The 25,224-nt window shown below is 37.8% G+C and overlaps 5 protein-coding genes across 9 annotated transcripts; 1 reads left to right on the forward strand and 4 right to left on the reverse strand.

The window, feature by feature from the left end:
- Nucleotides 1–267: 267 nt before the first annotated feature.
- On the reverse strand, nt 268–1,774 carry apoc4 (apolipoprotein C-IV). Its single transcript, XM_041987611.1, has 4 exons — nt 1,716–1,774; nt 887–932; nt 712–784; nt 268–545 (listed from the first exon to the last, which is right to left on the reverse strand). The coding sequence occupies exons 2-4, from the start codon at nt 930–932 to the stop codon at nt 383–385; spliced, it is 282 nt and encodes a 93-aa protein (XP_041843545.1). The 5' UTR covers nt 1,716–1,774; the 3' UTR covers nt 268–382.
- Nucleotides 1,775–4,174: 2,400 nt separating this feature from the next.
- apoc1 (apolipoprotein C-I) lies at nt 4,175–5,402 on the reverse strand. The gene is made up of 4 exons (XM_041988722.1): nt 5,288–5,402; nt 4,834–4,903; nt 4,600–4,735; nt 4,175–4,502 (listed from the first exon to the last, which is right to left on the reverse strand). Exons 2-4 carry the CDS (start codon nt 4,886–4,888, stop codon nt 4,445–4,447), a joined length of 249 nt encoding a protein of 82 aa, XP_041844656.1. The 5' UTR covers nt 4,889–4,903; nt 5,288–5,402; the 3' UTR covers nt 4,175–4,444.
- A 3,660-nt stretch (nt 5,403–9,062) lies between these two features.
- On the reverse strand, nt 9,063–11,155 carry apoeb (apolipoprotein Eb). Of its 2 annotated transcripts, none has more exons than XM_041988936.1 (5): nt 11,063–11,155; nt 10,807–10,872; nt 10,569–10,722; nt 10,165–10,452; nt 9,063–10,076 (listed from the first exon to the last, which is right to left on the reverse strand). In XM_041988936.1, the coding sequence occupies exons 2-5, from the start codon at nt 10,847–10,849 to the stop codon at nt 9,767–9,769; spliced, it is 795 nt and encodes a 264-aa protein (XP_041844870.1). In that variant the 5' UTR covers nt 10,850–10,872; nt 11,063–11,155; the 3' UTR covers nt 9,063–9,766. The 2 variants fall into 2 exon arrangements, with proteins under 2 accessions (XP_041844870.1, XP_041844871.1); XM_041988937.1 differs by having other exon boundaries at nt 10,807–10,869; nt 11,063–11,100.
- Nucleotides 11,156–16,265: 5,110 nt separating this feature from the next.
- Nucleotides 16,266–23,555, reverse strand: LOC121642071 (apolipoprotein A-IV-like). Its single transcript, XM_041988549.1, has 5 exons — nt 23,233–23,555; nt 17,640–17,778; nt 17,500–17,551; nt 17,216–17,366; nt 16,266–17,091 (listed from the first exon to the last, which is right to left on the reverse strand). The coding sequence occupies exons 3-5, from the start codon at nt 17,537–17,539 to the stop codon at nt 16,515–16,517; spliced, it is 768 nt and encodes a 255-aa protein (XP_041844483.1). The 5' UTR covers nt 17,540–17,551; nt 17,640–17,778; nt 23,233–23,555; the 3' UTR covers nt 16,266–16,514.
- On the forward strand, nt 19,045–20,491 carry LOC121642070 (apolipoprotein A-IV-like). Of its 4 annotated transcripts, none has more exons than XM_041988545.1 (4): nt 19,045–19,102; nt 19,214–19,265; nt 19,366–19,519; nt 19,632–20,491. In XM_041988545.1, exons 2-4 carry the CDS (start codon nt 19,226–19,228, stop codon nt 20,206–20,208), a joined length of 771 nt encoding a protein of 256 aa, XP_041844479.1. In that variant the 5' UTR covers nt 19,045–19,102; nt 19,214–19,225; the 3' UTR covers nt 20,209–20,491. The 4 variants fall into 4 exon arrangements, with proteins under 4 accessions (XP_041844479.1, XP_041844481.1, XP_041844480.1 ...); XM_041988547.1 differs by having other exon boundaries at nt 19,056–19,102; nt 19,369–19,519; XM_041988546.1 differs by having other exon boundaries at nt 19,062–19,102; nt 19,217–19,265.
- Nucleotides 23,556–25,224: the final 1,669 nt, after the last annotated feature.

A 25,224-nucleotide genomic window follows, 5' to 3' on the forward strand; every position in this document is an offset into this window, starting at 1 on the left:
ATTTCACTCTCTTCCATTTTCACTTTTTTTAAAAGTAAGACTAAATGACCCCCATCAACATGAATGCAGGAGAACTATGGGCATCACGTCCATTTGAGCTTCTGAATGTGTCTGAATGTGATCACAGGAAGAGTCTACAAACATGGCTTTACATTTTCGCAAACATGTCTATGAACTGATTTTTTTTATAAGATAACTGTAAACACAACCACTTTTCTTGATAAAGATGTACTGCAGAGGCAATTAGAGGTGCTACATGGAGTTTTTGTGTGATTCTGTTTTTATTTTTCACAATTAGCAAAACCCACTGACAAACATTGAGGGGTAAGAACTGAAGCTAAAGCATGAGACTCAGTATGCTGGGCTATTTGCTTAATGGCCTTTAGTTCCCAACGGTTGCCTGGACCTTCTCCCACAGTGAGCTTCCAAGATTCGTGGCCCACTCAACATAGCTGTCAGTCACTGGTTGGATGTGGTCTTCGTAGTAAGCACCACCAAAGCCGACTGCCAACGACACGATATCCTGGATTTTAGTTCTGGCTTTCCTGAGTACACAGATGAGTTTTCGAAAGTATTAAGTGTATGCAAAAATACACTGAGGTGCAAGCTAATATATGCTACAGATTATGAAAAATTACACATTAATATAAATGCTTTTAAGAACCAGTGAGGTTTTCAGATTATCAGCATCGTGCATAAAAATATATATACCTGGCCCTCTCTTGTATTCTCTGCAAAATTCCTGGTGAGTCAGATTCTTCTGGGCTCGGTGTCTGTGCCAAAGCTGGAAAACATATTGCAAACGATGATGCTTGTCAGTTAAGTAAAGCAAAGGCCCAACCTCAGAAATAAGGGATCAGCTACCAAATTATGATTAAAGCCATACCTTGCATTAGAAAGATGAGAAAGAACACAAGTAACTTCATATGCATCTGATAAAAAGAAAAGAAACACAAGTTGTTTATCAGAATTTCTTTCTAATTACCATACAGTTGTAGTTAATGTTAGACATTAAATGTCCATCTACTACATTCTCAGCACATTATTTTAATATATATTGTTTTGTTTTTTTTTGTTTTTTTAACAGCACTCCATTAAATTACAGATTTACAGTCTGAACTATTGGTTTAACATAACAAACATAAATAAAAGGAACAAAAGGTTTGTATTTTTTTTACCATTTCCTCTGGCTCTGGTCAACAGACGTTAAATGAGCTACAGCTTATCAGGCCACTTTATTTGTATTTGGTGGCTGCAACAGTGTGCACATTGGTCCTGATCGGATGATCATTAATCCTGTAGTTCTACATGTTTTTCTGCCCAACAACAGTGCTGCAACAAATCTAAACCTGCCGTTCTGCACCAAAATATGGATTTAACTTATAAACCCTTTATTAGACCACTGTGTTTTGATAAACAATGATAATAATAAAAGAAGACATGAATACTTTACTAAATGCACAAACATTTGGTCTAGCAGGCATTTAGTGGCTCAGATTTAAAAGGCGTGAAATTATCAGAAATGTGTACTTTCATCTATCTAAAGTACTTTGTGATTTTATTTAAATATCTAATATATTACAATAAAAATGCTAGCATAAGTAAAACAATGTCGCTTTTTACATCTACAGGTCCTGAACTATTGATATCTTTTCAAGATCAACATTGGCTGAGTTCAATAACTGTTCAGGTGCCCTTTGGCTTTGATATCTCACCCTGTTTGGTTGGTGCTGAAATGTGTACAGATCAGTCAAAGTCTCAAAGTAGAGATATGTGTTTTAGAAAGACTGGGTTCAAATAGATAAATACTTTCAGGGAAGCATCCAAGAGCAGAGTCCACCACTAAATCGATCTGATCAATAGCTTGGGGACCTTTCACACAATTTGTTCCTTGTGGAAACAACTCAACGGATGTTGAGGTTGGGTTTCCTTACAATAAGTACTCCAAAACCTTATGTCTCAGCTATTTGATTGGACTGGATATAGATTTTGTTTGCCAGTTTTATTTCAGGTAAATCCTGACAAAAGCACTGCAGGGCAATGTTACAACTCTGCAGTGAATCCTGCTTGGATATCACACTCTTCATCTTTGTGTAAACTGTTTCACAGGAAGCAGCAGCAGCTCGCTTTAGAGGAGGCAGTTCTGTAGTTTTCTGTTTAGATTCAATTTGGATTCGTTTTTATTGCTTCAGGGTTCACATTTTGGATCAAAATGCTACACTGAATCACAAACCTAATGCTAATATTGCTAACAAAGAAGAAACACATTATTTTACATCAAAGTGAAAGCGATCTCTCAGTGATTTTAGCCCAGACAGCTGGTGCAAAGTGATAACAATCTGTGCACAAGCTGCTGACCTCTGTCATTCTGTTCTCTTCACTGAAACAGATTTCATTGAACTGGGACAACTAGTGAATTATTAACCTATCATAAACACTGACTTTATCCCAGCAGTTGTGAAATACCACAAAGTAACCATGTTGGCATTTGCCCTTTGGTACCTACAATTAACACAAATAAATTTTTATCTATTAGTTGTTGTTTGCTAGTCCTTTAGAGAAGTGATCACATTTAGTGTTGATTAACTTGCCACATGAATTTACCAAATGAAGTTTTCATCGCTAGTTACAATTTTACTTAGTTTTCACGTGTAAACGTGCCATGAAGACATGAAGTTTTACATTTTCTGAAAAGATTCATTATTTTTATTATTATTATTTTTTTTTATCTATTAATATTACAACCCCTAACAGATTAAATTTCCATCTGAGATTGGATTTATTTCTTGTACTTATCTATTGCAACTAACTCTACAATTTTGACATTCGGTTGAATTCGGTGTAATTTGTTAATACATGCAAAAAAATTAAAAAGTAAGAGAATCCATTTCCTATATTCCAATTTTTCCTATATTTGATCCTTCAGGTTTGCTACTCCAGCTGATTGGTGACACTGGGCCCTGGATGTGTTGCTGATCTTTCACAAGGTTCACACGCAGAAACACCCATGCAGCAGCCAGTTTAGAAACGTGTTTAGTACGTGTTTTGCATAAATATCTCTGAACACAGGCAGACACAAGTACAGCATGCTAAGACCCCGGCCGAGGTTTGAACCAGAACCTTTTTGTGTGTGTGTGTTTGTGTGTGTTTGATGGTTCTATTGTGGTTGTGTGATTGTTCTAACCACTGCAGCACCATGCATCCTATGACAAGAGTGCAAATAGAAAATACTGTACACTGGGTTTCACTTAAACAGGATTTTCTGCATGAATAATGTCTGGATGGACATCATCCAACTTTCTTCAATGATGTTTTACACTTTTACATTTTGAAACTGAAAAGGGAAAACTTTAGACATCGTCAACATTTAGTGCAATCTTTTCTGTGTCATGATGCTGTGCTTTCAGATACCAGAGCTGTTCATTTGTTTTTATCAAATATATTTTAAAAAATGAAAAAAGTGCTTCTTTTTGGTTGTTGTGACAAAATGCAAAACCTTCAAGGTGCTCTTTGGTACAGGGGTAATGATTTGGCAAAGAAAGAAAATCAGGGAGACAAATCCAAATCCAGGATTTGTCACCTTGATGAACGTCGTGTGCTGCAACGCATAGGTGCATTTTTTCCGTGTTCCATGTATTAGCCACTTTTAATAAAGGCTTTATCATTTTTTACCTCAAGAGTGCGCTGGTCACCTTTGTCTTTCTTTGCCTTTTTAATATATATTTAACATTGTAATTCTTTAATATAGTTCCAGAGCTGTGACATCCCATCTTTCTTGCCCCTACAAAGCATGGCTTATATCATCCAGTATTTTATCTCTCAGCAGAAGTCAAATAGTCAAATAGCAATTATAGAGAATTACATAACAAGCTCAATGTTTCAAGATTTCATATATATATATATATAATGTCAGTAGTAGAACAGTGTAGTTGTATTGGCATCTAGCAAAATCTCTTAAAAATGTTCTAGTTTTTAATGCTTTTTAGAACTATAGGAAGAATTTATTCATGAAAATTTGTAATTTATTTATTGTGCTTTAAAGAAAACATTCTCCAGGAGGATTAGTCTCTTATCTATTCTCTCTGGTTTCTTGTGCAGAGCCATGTGACATATCAATCTGCAAGCATCACAATCAGGCATCTGGATCTGAGGTTAACAAACTGAAATACTCTCATTTTGTACAGAAATTCTCGTTTTATTTTGCATTGAGGAAAAACAGATGGTAACAGAGAATTTTTATCAAAAAAAATACTTTGTTTTAGACTTTTTTTATTGCACTTTTTCACATTTCGCCCCCAAAAGAGTGCAGTCTATTAACTCTTTACATTAAGCAATTGTAACCGTTTTGACATCCCCCTCCCTCAACATGATGGTCAGTCAGAGAATGGAGGTCAGCAGGCAGAATGGGTAGAAAGGGTGCTGTCTGGTGTGTGCAGGAAGCAGGTTAGGACTGTTCCCCGAGCTTGGTTTTAATCTTCTCAAACTGTTCGGTGAACCAATTCCTGTGGAGAAAATAGAAGAGCAATACTGATTTTAAAAACGTAAACCACAATATTTGAACAGGCGGTGTTAATTTGTTTATTTGCTACGTGCGCAAACCTGGTGCTCTCAGCAAAGTCGCTGTTGTGAATGTCTTGGAACGTTGTCTTGGCTTTCTCAGCCAGGTTCTTGCTCATTTCACTTATCTGCTCGCCGAACTTGGTAAATTTATCCTCAATGGTCTCCTCCTGAGCCTCTGCAGGTCAGAGCAACCGAAATTTTACATAGGATGATGAGAAGAAAAAAAAAAAAACATTGGCGAAGTTTTAAAGACGCGACTAAGTGGTGACCTACCTGTGTATGCGACAAAAGCCAGCATCAGCACGGCCACTGCAAGGTACAGTCTCATCTTGGCTGTGATTTTCTGAGAAGAGAAAAAGTCACATTTATGGCTGCTTGCTCCTAACTGTTGCACAAAAGTTATTTTTCAGGGGGAAATAAGCGATATCAGAGGGCTGCAAAGTTTATTTTTCTTCAAAAATTGCGCCCCCACATGTCAGTACCACAGCGACTGGAGAGCTCCCATCCAGATTCAGTCCCTGGCAATAATAACTTACCCAATAGTTAACCCTTAAAAGCTTACTTTTCAACCCTTTTCTCTTGCCTTCTACTTACAACGTATCATTATCTATGATTCTATAATACAATAAAGTTGCAAAAATGTATATTTCCAAAACTTTTCCGTGACAAATAAAGCGACTAAACAACTTTTTCTCTCTTTTTTTTTAGATAAAATGTGGAAACATACCTGTTTTCCGACTTAGAAGAGAATAAAAATCTAGTTTCCTAGAGCTCCTCGAGCGGGCTCCTCTTTATAAGCCTGCACGATTCTAGGAGGTGACGCAAAGCACCAGACTGGCTCAGCATGCACATGATGGCCTTGATGTGTCACTGCCCCCTTTATTGATCAGCGCCCGTTATACTTTAATTTTAAAGAAAAGATACCAGTGAAAGAAACCCATTGTTAAAAAAAAAAATATTGAATATGTTTTTTATCCATAGTCCACATTTAGTATACAAATTAAAAGAAACAAGAAGGAAATACATAAAAAAAAAAAGAAAAGAAAAAGAATTTGAGCAGATAAGCTGAGGTGTGATGTACAGGAACATAGTTCACAACTGATAGAATAGTAAAAACGAGCTATTTGGAAGCTCCTTTGGACCTGAAGGGTTGAACAAGACCTGACACTGTCAAACAGCTGTGTTACAGGTCATAGCCTATCAAGGTTTTGATATAAAGAAGCTGGACTTCAGCAGTTAAACTGGTACATGACCAGATTTGACTCCAGGCTTGCCTGAAATGACTGTGATGTACATTTTAACATCTTGCAAACTGACTGTAAAAAAAAAGAAAAGACAAAGTCAACTGAATGTTTATTATGAAAACTGCATTTGAAAAATTGCAGATTCTTTGTTTTACTACAAGTTGTTGCTATATGTGGTACAATGCATGCATTTACAAAGTTTACATAACTGAAACAATTTTGTAAACTTGCGATAAAATATATAATGTATTCAAACTCCCAGAAATTAAAGCAGCCAAAACAAATTCTGCAACTTGCAGAGTCACAGTAATATTAATACACAATTCAGTCATTTTCATCCATTTGCATTTCCACTGTAATACAATACAAGAAGGAATAAATTGCTTTGCATCATAGTTCAATCAATTATTTGAGAAAAACATTTTAAAATTAACATATTGATTTCAATAGTTTTTAAAGATGAATAAAAGTTACAATATTTTTCTTTCATATTTATCTTTTGGTAGACTTTGCCGAATAATTATTATCTGTGATACCCTAAGACCCACATTTCTTAATTCCGCATTTGTTCTGTTTTAGGCACAGGAGCCATGCACTCAGGCACACTATGTTTCTGTTTGGGTATTTTTCCATTTACTGCTCTGCATAGAATTGCATTGCCACATTTGTTGTCTATCTTGTCCAGACCTTCCCTTTCTTAAAAGGGAAATAAAACCAGTGATTAACTGGGAACAGAAAAGCAGTAACCTCTACAACTGTGACATGAGATAGAACCTGGAAGTCTGCATCTGATAACAGAAAACCTTTAATGTTGCTTCATGTATCTGTTTTCACACCAAGCTGATTGTTGAAAAAGCCCCCAAATCTATTTGTTTCTGACGACTTGGCTCCTATTGTTATAATGAAAAGCCTACAGTGGAGTTAAATGAGCTTTCACATAGTTCACACATTACCCTTGAGAGGCTCAATCTCCATTTCTTTTGTAATGAAGTGGTCAGTGGGTGTATGTATGAGCTTGAGCTTGCGTGCATGCTAGCACCTCTTGAATAATTGCAGGAGGCATAGAGTGTGAAAGTGCATGTCTGGTGTGCTCCTAATTTGCAATAACAAGCTTAACAAAAGGCTGTTTTTTTGTGTTCGGCCAAGGCCCCTGTGGTGACTGATGTTCTGTGCCAACTCTAAAGAGGATAGAAAGGATGTGGGTTGTAAAAAGAGGTAAAATCTCTGCAGGGGTGTGTTTGGAGGGGTTACTAGCAGTCATGGGCTAGCTCACACCTGCTAATTTGTTGGATTTTTTATTTTGTGTGTATTGTAGGGTGGTGCTCAGAATTCAGACTCTTTATAGGAACAGAGGGAGCGTAAATGCTGAGCTAGCAGGATGCTTGTGGTTTTTCCTCTTTTTACCATCATGAGTAATCCTTGTACAAAAGTGGCAGTGTACTGTAGGAGTTTCACTTGTCTGTTAGGAGATAAACACCAGTTCCTAAATATAGTGATCTCATAGGGGATAAACACCTGGTCATAGAGTTTCTCATTCGTTCGATTTATAAGCAGTGCCCTTTAACACAGAAAGAAGCTGTAAACATGTTTTGTCACATGATTTGTAGATAATACAAAAATTAAGTCCCTATATCTATTTCCCTCTATATATGTTTTATCAGTTTAGATGGTATTTTCCCCTCATTTGTAATACAGTAAAAAAAAAAAAAAAAAGGAATTTTTTTTTCCCCTTCAGAAAATGTGTTTTGTTCCTGAAGCTCAGTTTGTATATCTTTATTTTCAATGAGGCAAATCTTCCATTAAAGAAAACACAGCTGCATCTTTCTGGAGCCTGTACTCAACTGGGAAGGTCAGAGGAAGGAAAATGAGAACGGGACAAATGGTGTCCTCTGCTGGCCTCTGCTCTGTACTTTAAAGGAAAAATCCTGCTGTGTTTGACAGACATGAAGCACTCATTAAACGCAGTAGGTGGAAATCTTAATTTTGCTCTTACCACCATTTACCACCACTGAAAGAACTGATGAAGCTGTGACTTGGAAGATATTTAAATTTGGTCGCCAAGTGTTTTTTTTCCCCTTCGTTAACATGTGACAGAGCATAGTTGGGAAAAATGGGTCATGACATACAGGATTAAACATACTGTGAAACTTAAACATGCACGTGACTGCTGCATTTGTTGATTTCTCTTATCAGGAAATTGTTCATGCACAAAAGCATGACTTGTAATATAAGCCTAGTCAAGATAAAGGTTGAGTTAGCACTGTGTCACTGTGAAAATAACTCAATCCATTTCACAAAATGTTACCAAATACCTGCTGGGATCAAGAGAAAGGAATCTGGAAGCTGATCTTAACAAGTCTGGACTAGAGAAACAGGGACTGCGGGATGTGGGAGGTGGTTATACAACGAGATTTAATGCAGAGAGTTGGGGAGGAAAACAGGTACAAGGAGAGTCGAAAGGCCAACCTTTGTGTTTTAATCATCTAATCTAGCGGTTTGCAGTGTGGGTCTGGAGATCAAGCCTCTCCCTGTTTACAATGGGCAAGAGGAGGGGTGAAATAGTGAAAGGTCTGCAGTGTCAGTCACAAAACTGGACAAGAACAGACAGACTGCCTTTCATGCCTCACATGGATGAACAATTTAGCTTTGAGATTAGCAACTTAATGAGCATGTTTTTTTTTTTTTAACTTCATGAGAGGAGAACAGAGATGATATGTAAACACACATCACTTATGAAAGCCTGCATGTGGCCACCTGAAGTAGGAAACTTCTTGCTGTGAGGCCATTACTTTATAAATGCATTTAATAAAATATACCTTAAATCAGGGGTGTCAAACTCTGGTCCTCGAGGGCCGGGATCCTGCAGGTTTTTATTGTTTCCCTGATTTAACACACCTGAATAAAATTAAACGGAACCAATATCTTCTTGTCAACTTCTTAACAATAACCCATTAATTTCAGTCGTGTTAGATCAGGGAAACAGTGAAAACCTGCAGAATACCGGCCCTCGAGGACCGGAGTTTGACACCTGTGCCTTAAATCAATCATCTAAATGCAATCACTGTAAGTCAATTTTAGTTGCTCAGTTAGATTATCTACTCAGGTGAAAGAATATCAGTAATTTATTCACACTATATCATATAGAATAAGGCAGAAGAGTGAATTAAACTGTGTGATGTAGCAATGCACCTGGGCCCTTCTTTGAATTATAGATTGCTAGTGAATGTTTGATGAGAGAAATAATGAGTGAAAAGGAAGTTTCTTTTCTAGAGTTCTTTATTCACGCATCACTGTAGTCACAGGCAGCATGTTTATAGAGAGCAGCATGTGGGGCATACAACATGTGGAACACAATGGACACTTGCAGAAAAGAGACAGGTAGGCCTCCACTTTACTCACTGCTCCTCTAATATGTATCAAGTCACTTTATTCTGCTTTTCTGTCAGGTTCAACATGGGCTAACAGACTTTACAGAAGGGTTAGAAGAAATTAACAAACACATATGTATGGGACTCCAAAACTGAAAACATTATTCAGTGCATTTATTGAAATGAAAGACATTTGTTCTTGATGCATAAAGGATGGGGCTGGAATCCCTGCCTGAAACTGAAACTGACACTACAAAAAACATGGAAAACACAAAAGTGAAGCATATTACAAACAATTGTCTCCTGTTTGTGTAATAATGAAATGTTGACTGTGGTGCGTGTGTTCAGTAATCTAGAGAGAAGATAGGAATAAAAGAGGGCAACTTTGCAGGATTACAGCCTCATTTTGCTGACTATTCTGTAAAAGATGCAACTTGACCTCTCCCTTCTCACCCTCTCCCTTTATCCCGAACACTGGAATGCAAAATGTACATCATCAGTAAATCTCAGCTTTCTCCTCTTCCTCTACCACTAATCAGTAGATTACACTCCTACTACCACCATCTACAGCTTTTAAAAACCATCAGTCTCTCTTTAGGCAGGGGCGGGCTTGGCCTTGTCCATGGCGGTTTCAATCTGCTCACGGAGCTTGGTGGCATATGGAACCAAAATGTCTGTTAAGTCGCCCATCCTGCTGTCTATGGAGCTGCGCAGCTCCTTCATGCTGGACTCCAGCTGGGTCTTGATGTTCTCAGCCTGGGTCTCCAGGAGTGAAGAGATTTCGCTCAGCTTCTGAGTGGCAGCGTCACTGGCTTGATGGACGTAGGGCTCAACGTTTTCTTTCACAGTACCAAGGTTCTGGGAGGTGCGGGACTGAAGCTCGCCCACATAGGTGGATACAGTGCTTTAAGAAAAAAAGGCCAAAGAAATTTAGATTTTGCAATAAAAGTAAAACATGAGACTTTAAGTTTTATAGCCTTGATGCAACTTACTCGCGAATCTCTTCAGTGTCCTTGGTTAGGCGCTTCCTCAGCTTGTTAGTGTAGGTGTCGAGGCGGCTGCGGACATCATCAGCATTCTGCTCCATCATGGTTGTGAGCTCATCAATGTACTCAGTGCTGCGTTCTTTGGCATCAACCATGTCCTTCTGCAGTTTGTTGGCCAGAAGTTGCAGGTCTTCAGTCAGCTGGCCAGTGGAGCTTGTTGCAACAGGGGTCAGCTTTGCCTGGATCTCCTCTCTGTATGTGGTCAGCTCTGCCATGGTGTCAGTGATCAGAGTGCTAGAAACAAAAGAACCAGATGATCAGACATAAGGAAACTGATGCCAAAAATGCAGATGTGGTAAAGGCTTTATACTCTAAATGAGGTAAGTGAAATTTAAAAAGCGTTTATTTACTCAAGCTCCCGGCTGAGCTGAGAGGCCTTGATGTTCTCCACGACTCCATCAGCTTGTTTGCCCAGGTCCGAGATGTACTGCCAGAAGCGGTCCACGCTGCCCTCCAGGCGAGTCATGGTGGTATCAGCCTGGCGCACAGCACGGGCATTGCAGCCTGAAAATGGACACATGTGCAAAGCATGAATAAACTGACCCATTCACACATAAAATTTGACTGGTAAATGAGGAGAAAACTTACCAGTGATGACTGCAAGAGCAAGGATCAGAGCCACAGCCTTCATGGTGCTTGGACAGACAGATACTACTGTGAAAGACATAATGAAAAACTTAGAAAATAGGCACAATGCAAGCAGATGCTTTCACATTACAGAAGGGCATATAGATTGATAAGCAATAAAAACAATAAGCAATAAGACACCGCATATTAACAAACCACGGACAATTACCAGGAGCTGATCATAAGTGAGAAGCAGTTTCTGAGTCCTGTTACTCACCTGAGAGGTTGAGCTTCCTTCGTGCTCCCGGGACGGTGACTGAGGGCTTTTATAGTCCCAGGAAGCTTCTGCTGCTCCGGAGGTGGAGGGAGGAGGTGAGGGGGTGGAGTGGTAAGAACGCACTCTCTAGCGCGCGTTCGCGTGGTGATGATTTGTCTGCCCAGAATCCAGTCTCCATGCACGCAACGTGACACCACCACCGCGTCCGAAGTTCTCACCAGCTTGCACTGGTGGGAAGACTGAGCTTTCTGGCTGACGCAAAATATAACGAGGAAAAAAAGTTTCAGGTCCAGATTTTGGATTAATAGTTCTTCCACAACGTCGTTGTCACGTTTCCCCCCATAAAGTCGACATTTCCTCTAACAATGTGAACCATTCATCTTCATCACGACAAGTTCTTGCAGTTTTTGCTTTAGTTGTTACGTAACATTTACCAAGACAGGGATAGAGGCTGGATTCTGAATTTTAAGAAAAATAACGAATCAGTATGAAAACAAACAAACAAACAAACAAAAAACTAAACAAAACAAAACAAAACACAACACAGACCTTTATGTCATTATAAACAACGAGATAACTCATTTCAAATGTGCAAGTGTTCAGTAAATATGAATATAATCGCATAACGCAGAAGTTGGATAAATATGAAGTGCAATTTCATTTTGTTGTAGCATAAATGTTGATCTATAACCATGAAACAGGTTTCATTAAGTAGCCAGACTAATGTACAAAATTTTATTTGCTTATATTTTAACTATATGCTTATATTTTAGCAGATTGATCAACAAAGCAGATCTTTGTTGTAATACTCAGTGTTTAAGACAATAACATATTAATTTTTAGTAGTACATAGCGCTTAATATTAAACTTTTTTTTTGTTTTGGTTTCTATGGTTTTAGTGCCATTTTCACTCAAGGAACAGATTTAAATAGTTCCCTCTCTACTGCTTATTGCAAGTATGTGTCAACTGATTACAACTTAGCACGTTTTTCTTTGATCACTGTCACCATGTGGTCTTATCTAAATATGAATCCTATGGCAGCAGGATGTAAATCAGCTTTTCAATAACCATTTCATTTTAAATGCTCTATTTGCTGTTAACACCCCAGCTATACAACACAGACAGACCTACAACCAACACAAACACAGGACATTTTTCATCAGAGATGATGAGATCAAAGAATTCTGTACAAGCTGACGAAGATAATGGAAGATCCTTCACACCCTCTGTGACGAAACAACAGAGTGTGTTCAGTGGGAGGCTTGTTCAAGTCCGATGCAAGACAGAGAGATACAGAAGATCCTTCCTTCCAGCAGCTATCAGGCTGAAGAACAAAGCCCTTAATTAATTAATGTGATTGTTTAAAAAAAAAAAAAAAAAATACTACTACTACAATATTGAATTTCCCTTTGGGATTAATAAAGTATTTTTCATTCATTCATTCATTCATCAGGCAGTATAGTAATGTCCTGAAGATGTGCGTTGCTTTAAGTTTTACTGGAATTGCTTTGCTGTGCAGTTGTACAAAACTGAGAATATCCAGTAAGAGGAGCAAATGATATGTTTGCACAACAACATGTGCATGTTCTTGCTTGCACAGATTGGTGGCTGTGATAAACCAACTGTACAAAAGAGGAATTATCGCTGATAAATTGCCCAAAACGATGTAAAGACAGTACAAAAGAAATAAATTATACAGGAGCCACTAAACCAAATAAAAAGAAAGAGAAATACTTTATCCTCAAGATTTTCACAGACAAATATAATTTCCTGGATTTTGAAGTGTGAACAAAAGAACGGCTTAATGCTGAAAGAAAGAATTTATCCAAACTAGCAAATATTTTTTTAGAGACCAACTTTAATTGTCACGAGCCATGCTGGACCTCAGTTAGACAAATACAAATACCTGGTCTTTAATCACCTATTTTACCGCTGTGGCCTGAAAAGATTTGTGTTTCTTTGGTAGCAAAACACAAGCAGAATCTTTAAACAACACAGACCATCAACCACCAAAATATGGTGTTAATCACAAATATAGAATAGAAGCCTTTTGGTGAAATGTTTACATCGTGACATTTTACCTGTTATGTTTCAAAATGTTAAGTAGCAAGATTTAAGGGAAACCTACACATCATATGATGAATTCAGTATGAGAGCACTGAGTTTGGCAGTTGTGTTGCATAGTAACTGGAGTTTGTGGTTCCTTTTAAAGTTACTCTTGATTGAATCAAATTATTATTTGCAACATGCAGGTCTGATTCTATCACTGTGTGATCACATGTTTAATTACCTTCGCCCTTTGGGACTTGGCCTCTTTGTTGTCAGCCCTAAAAGTTTCTCTGTACGGTCACCTTTACAGAAACTTTTCTTAACTTAGGAACAAAGTTTAAATAGATTAATGTTTGTATCGAGTGATTGGTGAGGCATGCCACACAGTTAGATAAATGTTTAGCTTGATAACTATTGCAGTAGATTGGCAGTTTAATCCTACCATTGTGCCTACATATTGTCATGCAATGATCACATTTTTGTTCTAATGTCAACCATATGCAAAAAGAACAGGCCATCTTTAGCTCATGACACACAAGTATCAAAAAGGTCACAGGACATATCAAGCTTCAATGTTGTTCCTTGAAATGAAGAACATGTAGAATAACTACGAGGTAATACAGTGAAAAATCTGATAGTCAGCCAAACTATATTTGCTTCTTCTTTGCTGCACAACAACAGAAGGAGAGTGTTGGGGGGGGGGGGGGGTTACTTTTGTTTGTTTGAACAAAAGTAACCCCAATTTGGCTTTTGGTTTAGATGATTTCACTTCATTAACAGGCAGTCAGCTGTTTAGATGAGTCAGTGACCTTACTGCATTAATAGACTGTGGGTTAAAAGCTGTCAAAGCTTCATAACAAACACATTTACTTTATGTGTTTCACAACCTGGTGGACTGCATGGGATATCATAGCTCCCTTTTCCTGTTTTTCTTTGCTTCTTTTAATTTCTCTTGCCAAGAAGATCATCTGGTTATGAGTCAGAGTGGTATCTGCTGACTGATGCAGAATCACCAATGTGCTATATGAATTTGTCACTGCAGTGAGTCTAGTTAAGGCCTGCAGCGTTTGAACCTTCACTATCGACAAAGGTAACATGGAAGCATTTAATTTAAATTTGATGTTCTCTTATACAAACACTGTTTTACAACAAATGAAAATATGAATACAATTTTGTAGATTCCTTGATAAGAATTTCCAGCATTACTAATTTAAAGGACCCACAGTTTAGATATACATTATTTAGGTTTACAAGTACAGAATGTATCCACCCTCATCAGCCTCAAACCTTTATCGGACACTCATTAAAATACATGGAAATTTAAAATTTCAACCATAGAAAAAGGTGTTATTACTAAATTGTAGGCTATTACAAGATGTGAAAACTTGAATACTTTTATCTAAAGAAAGTTGTACAGTAGTAAGTGGGCAGTACTATCAGTGTTCACATTTTTGTGGAGAAGACTGTCCTCAGGGAGTAGCTGGGATGTAGCCTGATCTTTGATGATTAATGTTGCAAACTCACTGTGGTTCTATGATTTCATGGACTATCATGCAGATGCATTTTGTATGTCTAATGAAGTGTACCAATATGGTCATTTGCTCAATAAAGGGTTAATAAGAAACCATAGCTTTCTGTGCGTGTCTGTGTGCAGGATTAATGGTATGCAGACCGGGGACAGCTGGGGGCAGAACAGAAGAATGTTATTTGCCACTGGGCAAGGCAGCGTGGGAGCAATCTGGCTGCAGGGATAGAGGCACCAACGGGAAAACAGGAGGAAAAAAAAAGTAAAGAAAGTACAAGCAGTCAATGTTTTTGAATTTGCAGACCTGTAGAGACAAATTCAAACATGCCCTGTCCCGGTAATCACAACTGAATCTTCTAGGGGTGTGTCAGAAGTAAAGGGGGTTTTGCCAAGCGTACACTGAACAACAAACCTTATTTTTTGTTGATATGATTTCTGTGTTTTGTGTTCAAATGAGCTCACATAACAAAAACACATCTATGTCATATAGAAATGATACATTTCCAGGATTTGTGTTACAAAAAAGACAAAAAAAAAAAACAAAAACAAAACAGTTTTCATTTAATTTTAATGAATGGGACATTTTTATTAATTCAGGGACAAAAATGAACAAAGTAGATTTTATTTTGACTTGATATGATTCTTTGTGATTATTAAGATGGTGAAAGACAGTATTTGAAACAATGTGTCTAGTTTCTTTTTACAGATTTACAGATTTACAGTCATGAAAAGATGTATAGAAATGGCTGACTTTTTTTTACATATTAAGAAAAGCAAGTGTTTAAACCACTCCAAAGCAATCCTTACAGACAGATGGAACACCTAAACAACATCAAAAATCAATTTTAGTGAGCAAAATGTAAAGAGATGGAACATTTATCTGTTGACAAAGTTAATTCAATTTATGCCTCTGTAGTTGGCTTTGCCCCTCTCTTCTGGGTCTTTCAAATTCATCTTAAACGTCCCAGTTAGAATCTGGCCTTTTACTTTGCCATCCAATAACCGGCAATATGTGTGTGAATTAGCAGCAGGGATGGAGGTTAAATGGGAAAACAAATAAAACAAACATGTGAAAGCAGGATATGCTTGTGAATTTCCAGACTTGCAGAGGCAAACCTGAACATGCTCTGCTACAATACCCACCCTCTACCTTACAATAAAAGTAGAATCTGGGTTGTGGCATGGCCATTTATTAACCTTTAATTTCTTCTTTTTATAATCTTTTATTGTGAATTTGTAAAAGTACAGAAGACCTTGGTAATCTTAAATATTCCACTTCAGCTTCAGTTTTAAAGAAAAATGACCCCAGTGTCTTAAAACATTATTGGTATGATGGAAATTGTATTATTATTATTTCTATTAAACCGATCAACCACCCAACTATTAAGTCACTGAAGCAACGGAAAGAACCACCATACATCACAGATGCTATGAGGTTCTTCTGGTCTTCATTCACCATGTCTTCTGTTACTGTAACTTACATCTTCTCTTTAGAGATGTTTGTAAATAGCCATTTTTCCTTTTCATTCATTCATTCATTCATTCATTCATTTTTTCTTTGTTTAAAATAAAGGGCAGGGTTTAAAAACAAAACAAGACAAAAAAAAAAAAAACATTAGACTCCCAAATGGTTTTGCTTTAACTTTATTTTCCATAAAACAGGAAGAGAACATAGCGTGTGGTCACAGACCAGCACATATTTGTTATGTATCAACTTTCTTTTGACAATGAAAATATATCTGAAAACATCTTCAACTTTCAAAACTTGTAAATTAGTGTTGCTGTATCAGCGTGGGCATGTTCTTAAGATCAGAGATCTGACAATTCTGTTTCATTAAATCCAAGTCCTTTTTGTTCAGTATTAACTGGAGGTTTACTTAGTTGGTTTTAACAAAGGACTCATAGAGAGAGGTGAGGCGGGCCTGGAGGTCCTGGGCATAGGGGTCCAGCTTCTCCCTCAGCTCATCAACGTAGGGGGTGGCCAATTCTTTCACCTGCTGAGCTCTTTGTGTGAGCTCGGTCTGAACTCTTTCTGTGATGGGGGCCATTTTCTCCTTGAATTCCTCCAAATGCTGGTCCACCTTCTGCTTCAGGTTATCAGTGTAGGGCCCCAGCTGAACTTCCAGATTCTTCACACTCTGCTCCAGGCTGGCCTTCAGCTCCTCACTCTTCTGTATAAGGGTGGTCCTCAGGGACTCGGAGTCAAGGGAGTCGGCATAGGGGGCCAGCTCCTGTTTAAGCTGCTCCACCCTCTGCTGGATCTGAGTCTTCAAGCTTTCAGTGTAGGGCTCCAGCTTCTCCCTGGCTGTGTTCAGCTCCTGGGTCACACGTTCTCTCAACACCTCGGCCTCTGTGGTGACTTTGGTGATCATTTCCTGGGCTGCAGGGGGAAGCTGCTCCTGCAGGGTGACGGCGTACTTGCTGGCCAATTCAGTACTTTCTGTTATACGGACACTAAATGAAAAAGGTAACAGGAATTAAAGGAGGACAGTGAGATTCCATGCCATATTAGCAAATACTATCAAGATTTTTATTAATTTTTTCTTTAGCATTTCCCCCATGGCCTTGCATTACCTACCTGACGTCCCGTCCAAACTGAGACTTCCTGATCATCTGGAGGGTGTCATCAGCTGTCTGGGTAGCTTTGCCAACATAGTCCCAAAAAGCCTCTGTCACCACTTCCATCTGTGGCTTGGGTGCATCGGCATAGAAAAGGTTGGCATTGCAGCCTTTTAGGGGGACATAAGCACAGCTTTAGAGGATTTCAGAAAAGTTGTTTGATTGGACATTTTATAAAGTGCATATTCAGTCACTGATGCTTGCAGTTGCAAAAGAATAATGCTGTTTTTCCAGCATACTCACCAGTGAAAACGGCAAGCACGAGCACAGCAAGGACCTTCATGGCTCCTAGACCCTTTGACAAGAAAAACATCAGTTAGTCATTGTAGAATTTTCACCAAGCCATAGAGAGGGAGATGGTTCTTCCCCTTTATTCTTCTTACCTGAGTTAGCAAGTGTATCTGTAAGTCCACTTGGTTGTGCTTGTGTTCAACTAGTGCGGCTTTGAAGCTTATATAGCTAGCCAGACAGTAATGATCCCAAAGTCCAAGAAGTAGTGTCTTGCTGTCACCTTGCCTCACCCTGCAATCCCCAGCCGAGATCGTTTGTCAGATAAAATGCAAAATTCATACACAAACCTCTGGTTGTACATGAATATGAAATAAAATACTGTTTTTGCAGCTTAATTTGTCTAGGAATTGCATATTTGATATAAAATCACAACTGCGACAGCATTATTCTACGGTCTTACATAAGTACCTAAATATGTGTGTCATCACTAGTGTTGGATAAAACCTATAGAGTTATCCCAAAATGACCATTTTTGACTGTCTGTAATAACTCACCTCTCAGCCATGGAGACATCTGCTACAACAGGCAGAATATGCCCCTTTAATTTCTTTGATATTCAGGTTTGATTTCACATTACATATTTCATGGTCTCTTTTAGCTTGACATTTAGGCTGCTCACGTCACAGCAACAATTCTTGTTTCTTTCTTGTCATGCCAATGTTCAGCAATTCCATGTGTCTGTCTGGCCAAAGGTTAGTAGTTTCAGGCACCGTCAGCCTCAGAGGGACAAAGTAGCTGCTGTTTCACACCAGACACGCCATAGTTCACTTCTCATGAAGCAGTTTTAGAGAGTTGCATTTTCTTTGGATTTCTTTGTCTTTGAGTTTGACCATGCTTGCCCTCAGACAAGTAAAGCTCTTCATCAGTGTGTGAGATATTACACCAGTTTTAATAAAAAATGTTGAACATTATGTACTGAAAGTTCTTCAAGATGTTTGTACATGTAAGGTTTAGCACAACCTAATGTTAGGATCACATACAGCAATATGACAAGCAAAAACACTTCCACTTGGGGCAGAAAGACTATAAAACTGTTACAAGATAAGTAATGGGGACTAATATCAGTCATGTATATCAATTATACTGATTACAAATTACTAAAAAGTAAGGTCTTTTAAAGCTAAACATAAAAGGAATTCTCATGTGTATCTAGTATCATGCTACTTTATTCTTGTTGCTTGACCTTAAGACAAAGTCCACAGTTTTGAGCATATTGCCGTTATCTGAAATTATCTTGAGACTGGCAGTGTTAGACCACATCAACACTTAATTACCGTACCCTATTAAAGTAGCTGGGAGTCAGAGGAGAACCAATCAAATCTATTGAAGGATAAAATATTAATTGCCAGGATGTTTCTGATATGCAACTGCTCTGTGATAATATCCCAGAGAAACAGCAGACACATGAAAATGGCCTTTGTGACATGGCAAGAACTCCTGGACTTTGTGCTCTTGACTACAACTGTCATCTGACTTCAGTATAAATACACGGAAGCACCAGTCCGATACACTCACAAACACGATAAACCCTGAGAGATACACAAGCCCAAAGCAGGTGAGAATAGCATTGTAGCTCATACAAAATTTTATAAGGCTATTATAAATATTTTGACTTTTTCTTTTATATAACAATTTAAAAAATAATGAGACTTTTTCTATCTTTCAGCAGGCTATAGTCATGAAGGTGTTTATGGTTCTCACTGTTGCAGTGCTCTCTGGTAAGCTACAAAGTTTCTAATCTAAAGTAGAAACTGATGGATATTTTAGAGACAAACTGAAAGTCAATATCACTCTCACACCACTGTTATCTTCATCCAGCAGGCTGCAATGCCAACCTCTTTTATGCTGATGCACCCAAGCCACAGCTGGAAGTGCTGACTGATGCGTTCTGGGACTACATTGCCAAGGCCACACAGACAGCTGATGACACCCTCCAGATGATCAGGAAATCCCCAATTGGACAGGAAATCAAGTAAGTTGAATGACACAATGTAACATAATGACCAGGCATATGGAGGACACATGATTGGTGTGGTTTTGTGCAAACCTCAGATGTTCTGACAACCACTTTGTTTGCCTTCTAGTGTCCGTCTGACAGAAAGCGCTGACATAGCTAGCAAGTATGTAGTCACCCTGCAGGAGCAGCTTCCCCCTGCAGCCCATGACCTGATAAACAAGATCACCACAGAGGCGGATGTGTTGAAAAACGTGCTCACCCAGGAGCTGAGCTCTGTCAGGGACAAGCTGGAGCCCTACACTGAGAACATGAAGGCACAAATCCAACAGAGAGTGGAGCAGCTCAAGCAGGAGCTGGCCCCCTATGCTGACTCCCTGGACTCTGATGCTCTGAGGACCACCCTGATGCAGAAGAGCGAAGAGCTGAAGATTAGTCTGGAGCAGAGCGTGAAAGACCTGCAGGCTCAACTGGGGCCTTACACTGATGACCTGAAGCAGAAGGTGGACCAGCATCTGCAGGAATTCCAAAAAAGCGTGGCCCCCATGACCGAGAAAGTACAAGTGGAGCTAAGCCAGAGAGCCAATCTTGTCAAACAGATGGTAGCCCCCTACGCCGAAGACTTGAGAGAAAAGCTGGACCCCTACGCCCAGGACCTCCATGCTCAGCTCAGTTCCCTCTACCAGTCATTTGTTGAAGCCAACTAAATTAAATTTCACTTCCTGAGACATAATTTAACAAGAATATGGCCTTGTTGGTCTACCTCTGTTTGTAACATGATACATATCAGATATCTGACTTGTACTGTAAATCAAATCAAACTATTTTAATATGCATAACATAATATTTATTACTAAGAAGAAAAAAGCAAAGAAAAACCATGCACTTGTCAAACATGTACATACTGTTTTTACTGTGTGAAGTTAGTAAATGTGAACTTTTTGTTATCGGAAGTTATCTGAAATAAACATAAATTATAAAAATCTAAAAGTTGTTAGTTTTTTCACTCTTTGATATAATGTGCAAATCTATGTGCTCTCTCATCACATACATAGAAAAAAAACTTTTGATGAACTTTCTCTTACAACAGCTATTTTGAGCAAACTGTATTTACCATCCTGAAAACACCTAGTGCCTGTCAGGATTACTAATGGGACATGTTGTTTTTTGTTTCCACACGAGGCAGCTGGTATTTTCTTTTATCTCACGTGTGTTAACATGTTGTAGCTCCTGTCACGGTTTGTCTCATAATTTCACCAGAGACGGATAATTCTTCTTATTCTTGTACTTGTCAAAGCTTGCCATGAAACTGCACTTTAAATATGTTAATATGACAACTGAAAAAAAAAAAAAAAAAAAAAAAGAAAACAAGAGGGAACAACTTGATTCTGGGAAGGATTATATCAGTGAAGTCCTCTGGATTCTATATAAAAATCTGGTTGCAATATAATATAATCTAAAAGTACTTTCAGGCACTTGCCAGGCCAACATTGTAAATAAGATTTATTTGGTAAAATAAAGGTTAAAAATGAATAAATAATTGTTTGTCTTTTTTTTTTTTCATATAAAATCCTTCTCTTTGTGCCGCTTTGAACTTTGAAAAAAATAGTTGTAAATCTGATAGATAGTCATATCCTTTTTATCTCGCCCCTTGGTGACGATGCCAACATCCAGCGTGGAGGGTTATAGTCCAGTAACAATAGTGCAGGCATGTACGTATGCATGCACACTGAACATATGCTCACCTCAAAACTGCATTGCCAACAACAAAACAAACAACAAAAAAGTTAAAACCAGTCTTTGCATATTATCCAAAATTTGTTTTTTGGGTAATATAGGTAATGTGAGGTGAGAAGCTCATTTGTGACCATTTCTAGATTTTTGACAAACAGCCTTTCTGATGTTTTAATGGATATAGCAGTCATGCAGTCAAATGTGTCCATTTACAGAAAAAAAACTGAAAGCCTTTTAAATATGCTACTATATAAAATTCTGCCTTTCTTCAAATATGTCAAAGTGCTAACTTACAGGAGAAACAAAAACACGTCAAATGCTTTGTGAGGTTGCGCAAATGCAAATATGATCTTGCAATTTAATGTTCCAACCTGCTGATTTGAGTTGATTAGCACTTGTACGAACACCCAGAAACTATTCATGCTGCCTTATCAGTTAAATTGGCCAACATGCTGTGAAGTCCTTGATCCCGGTGGCCACTTTTACCAGAGACTGATGTCTGAGCCGTCTAAACTTTACGACTATACCAATGAAGAGATGAGGATGGAGTCTGACATGAATAAGCTTCTTTGAAAATGGCACGTCTTTTACATATTGCCAGGAATTTGGTCTTGTTTTGATGTAGATAAGAAGTCGTAACTAGACTACTGTTGCTGTTTTGAAATGCAGATTGGAACTAATGATAATAAGAAGAGAGCAGCTGAAAGACGGTTCCAAATGGCTGCTTTTTTTGTTTCACTTTGTTGTCCTCTATTAGTTTCAGTGCATGATGTTTATAAAGAGGACAAGATATCAATAAAATACAAACTAATAGATATGAGACATTTATGAAGCTGGGATTTAAAATTTGTTAGAAATTGCCTTTAGAAAAAATGTATTTAAATTGGCTTCCTCAGAATTTTAATGACTTAACAACAATGTAGGAATTAACACCAGTCAGCCTAACATGAATGTTTTTAGACTTGCAAGGAAGCTGCAGTAGCATCCAGAGGCATGAGTTGGAAGAACACGGTATAGGACACTATGGTCTTATCTTGGACATAAAGACAAGCCACACATCGCATTTTCTATTAAATCTGTTTACAAAGAGAATAACTAGTAAATGTTTTTTTTTGCATCTGACATTCTGGTCGTTGCAATGCTCCATTTACTGTAGGAACTGCAGTGGTGGAAGGCAGCTACTGTGTATTTATTGATGTATTGGACAAGAGCTACGTCTTCCTGATCAGGGAACCTGCAGATGCTCAATCACATGCCAACAATTTGAGCCCATGTTTTAAATCAGTCCTGATTAGAATCCAAAAGCACATTTTGAATAATCAAGATTTGAGATGTTTTGGAAAAAAATGCAAGTACTTACATTTTGGGTACTTCTAAATGAGACTATTTTGTTATGGATGCTAGAACTAGTTAAAACCGTTACAACTTGTAGCCTTAAAGGTTAGTGCATGCGTTAAGGAATTAATGACCCAATAATGTTGTTAAAACATTGTTAATGACAGCACTTATATGATTTTTTCTTGTCACATTTCAAACAACATGGTAATTAAAAGAAAACTCATTCAAATCATATCATTTAAAGTATTTTAACAGAATATTGAGCAACAGGTCAGAATAGATTCCCAGCCTCACTGTGCTGGTTGTTTCTTGTGCTAATAATAAAAGAGGCTATATCGCCCCCTAGTGGTGAAAACAATGTTCTTTATGTGGTTTTGCATGAATTTACTCCTTGTGCCAAATTAAACCGAATTATAAAAAACTAAGGTACTGCACAACAGGTTACCAAACCAACTTCAATGTATGTCAGCATCCACACTCTGTGGATCTCTCCTGGAGGAATGGAACACCCGTTCTTTCAACAAAGGGATTTTAAGGCCACTGCATACAATTTACAATACAGTTGACATATAAAAAGCATAATGCCCAATGATGCACTTCATTTGTTACTGTTGGTACAGGTGATATAGTCCTGTGCAGAATTATTAATAAACCTTTACCTGTCTCATATCAGATCTCATATCTGTCTCATAGGTGGCCATCCAGGAGGGTTTGGAGCAGCTGCTGGTCTCCCACATCTTGAGGCTGTTCTTCCTCTGATCCGCGTCACACTTGCACAATCACCCTGAACACTATTCATAAATATTTTGCACTCGCATTTACTAACCTGCATGGTGATACAGTCACTGTGTTGTCCTGTTGGTTTAATCGCCAATATCTACAGTTATGTTTTTTTGTGCTTCTAATATTTGATGATTCATGTTTGTTTTGGCTTGTCTGTCTTTTATTGGTGCTCGTAATGGTTGTCAGCTTTGTTCTTTTTGCAGACACTGTCAGTTGTTTTCTACTTCTTTATAAGTGTAGCAGCTAGTTCTTTTCTCTCTCTCTCTCTCTCTCTCTCTCTCTCTCTCTCTCTCTCTCTCTCTCTCTCTCTCTCTCTCTCTCTCTCTTGAATCAAATTGCTTTCTATCTGTTGTATCTTTGTCCAAAGAAAAAAAAGAAGATAAAAAAGAAGGTTCAATATGTAAATCAACTGAAGTTTTTTGTTTGTTGTTGTTGTTTGTTTGTTTTACTCTAAATATGTGGGATTGTACTAGATGTTCCATTTGCACATGATTAACCTGTTTGACATTTCTGTCATACTCCAGACATGGTGGTGACAGACTGAGAGTGCCGTTGCACAATAACCTGCGTGACATGCCTGGCATTACTTCCAAAGATATTTGTAAAGACATTATAACATACTGTAATCAGTTCTTCCACCATAGAGTGTGAGTCAGTAAATTTTTACTCCCTATAATAATCTAAGCTTTAATTTATTGTAAATGTATGTAACAATTAAAGTCAGCATATGTTTATTCTGCTGTACTGCAGCTTTAATGGATCAAATATCCTTAGGCACAAGGTTAACAACAAACTGAAGTTCATGTAGTGTTGCATGAATTTTTGTCAGTAAGACAAGCTTCTCAACATTTAAGTTTTTATATGAGAGGCCTTTATGCTAATGCTTAGTGAAAAATAAATCCTCACGCCTACTGACAATAACAGCAATAAACAGCTACAGAGACCAACTCAATGTTTCAACTCAATAGCAATAAAGTTTTACTAATACAATCTACAGACTATGAAGAGCAGCTTTGTTTGTTTTTATTTTGGTAGAAATTTTCATGTTAATGTGAATTCTTATTGTTCTCCCTGCAGGATGTTGTTTTGACTATTTGCTTAATATCTTTCATTCTTGGCAAGACATGAGAAGTTCATCGATCTCTCCAGGAAGCAAACCAGAAAACATAACACAGTTTCTTTGAATTGCTCTTGTCTGGAAGACACCTAAGAATCTTGCAGACCAGGACTAGCAAGAACCAGAACAACTTCTTTCCCCCAAATGAGTCACTTCACGGAATTGTTTAACTTTTAAAGTTCACACTGAGAAAAAAGTGAGAGAATATTTTTATTTACATTATTTTCATTTTCTATGGACAATAATGAGAAGACAAAATGCTTTTTAACAAACTGTTCTAATGACAATGATGAGTCATGAGTTAATAATGTAGTGACACAAGTCAAATAATAAAAACAACTAAGTAATTGCACAATCCACAAATGCACATTATAACTATCACATTTGCATATAGGTAAGTAGCTCTGTATATAGTACACACCCCCTTATAAAGAGTCTGTTTTATTACTTTTTACATACTTCATTAGTTTTTACTGGAGAAACAACTGCCAGCAAAATATTCCTTGTATGTGTTCATGTACTTGGCAAATAAAGCTGATTAACTATTTCTTCTTAATAGGGGAATTTAACCTTCACATAAATAATATGAGGGATGATAATGCCGAAGAATTTTCTTTATTTATTTTCTTTATTTTGTTTATTTATATTAAACATGTTTGGTTTGTGGCAACAAGTAAAAGAGCCAAAACACATCTGGACCTTGTTTTTTTCTAAAGGTGTTGATATTTCTTTTGTTGTGGTTACTGACTTG

Source organism: Melanotaenia boesemani, chromosome 6, assembly GCF_017639745.1.
Source record: "Melanotaenia boesemani isolate fMelBoe1 chromosome 6, fMelBoe1.pri, whole genome shotgun sequence".
Lineage (NCBI taxonomy): Eukaryota > Metazoa > Chordata > Actinopteri > Atheriniformes > Melanotaeniidae > Melanotaenia > Melanotaenia boesemani.

Excerpts from the sequence above, each read along its gene's own strand:
- apoc4 (XM_041987611.1), bottom strand. The coding sequence starts at position 932 with ATGCATATGAAGTTACTTGTGTTCTTTCTCATCTTTCTAATGCAAG. Across the intron at positions 785-886 it reads TCTCATCTTTCTAATGCAAG|CTTTGGCACAGACACCGAGC; the intron begins GTATGGCTTTAA and ends TATGTTTTCCAG. Across the intron at positions 546-711 it reads AGAATACAAGAGAGGGCCAG|GAAAGCCAGAACTAAAATCC; the intron begins GTATATATATTT and ends CTGTGTACTCAG.
- apoc1 (XM_041988722.1), bottom strand. The coding sequence starts at position 4,888 with ATGAGACTGTACCTTGCAGTGGCCGTGCTGATGCTGGCTTTTGTCGCA. Across the intron at positions 4,736-4,833 it reads GGCTTTTGTCGCATACACAG|AGGCTCAGGAGGAGACCATT; the intron begins GTAGGTCACCAC and ends TCTGACCTGCAG. Across the intron at positions 4,503-4,599 it reads GACTTTGCTGAGAGCACCAG|GAATTGGTTCACCGAACAGT; the intron begins GTTTGCGCACGT and ends TTTTCTCCACAG.
- apoeb (XM_041988936.1), bottom strand. The coding sequence starts at position 10,849 with ATGAAGGCTGTGGCTCTGATCCTTGCTCTTGCAGTCATCACTG. Across the intron at positions 10,453-10,568 it reads CAGCTCAGCCGGGAGCTTGA|CACTCTGATCACTGACACCA; the intron begins GTAAATAAACGC and ends TTTTGTTTCTAG. Across the intron at positions 10,077-10,164 it reads GACACTGAAGAGATTCGCGA|CACTGTATCCACCTATGTGG; the intron begins GTAAGTTGCATC and ends TTTTTCTTAAAG.
- LOC121642071 (XM_041988549.1), bottom strand. The coding sequence starts at position 17,539 with ATGAAGGTCCTTGCTGTGCTCGTGCTTGCCGTTTTCACTG. Across the intron at positions 17,367-17,499 it reads CGTGCTTGCCGTTTTCACTG|GCTGCAATGCCAACCTTTTC; the intron begins GTGAGTATGCTG and ends TCCCCCTAAAAG. Across the intron at positions 17,092-17,215 it reads CAGTTTGGACGGGACGTCAG|TGTCCGTATAACAGAAAGTA; the intron begins GTAGGTAATGCA and ends TTTTTCATTTAG.
- LOC121642070 (XM_041988545.1), top strand. The coding sequence starts at position 19,226 with ATGAAGGTGTTTATGGTTCTCACTGTTGCAGTGCTCTCTG. Across the intron at positions 19,266-19,365 it reads CACTGTTGCAGTGCTCTCTG|CAGGCTGCAATGCCAACCTC; the intron begins GTAAGCTACAAA and ends ATCTTCATCCAG. Across the intron at positions 19,520-19,631 it reads CCAATTGGACAGGAAATCAA|TGTCCGTCTGACAGAAAGCG; the intron begins GTAAGTTGAATG and ends TTTGCCTTCTAG.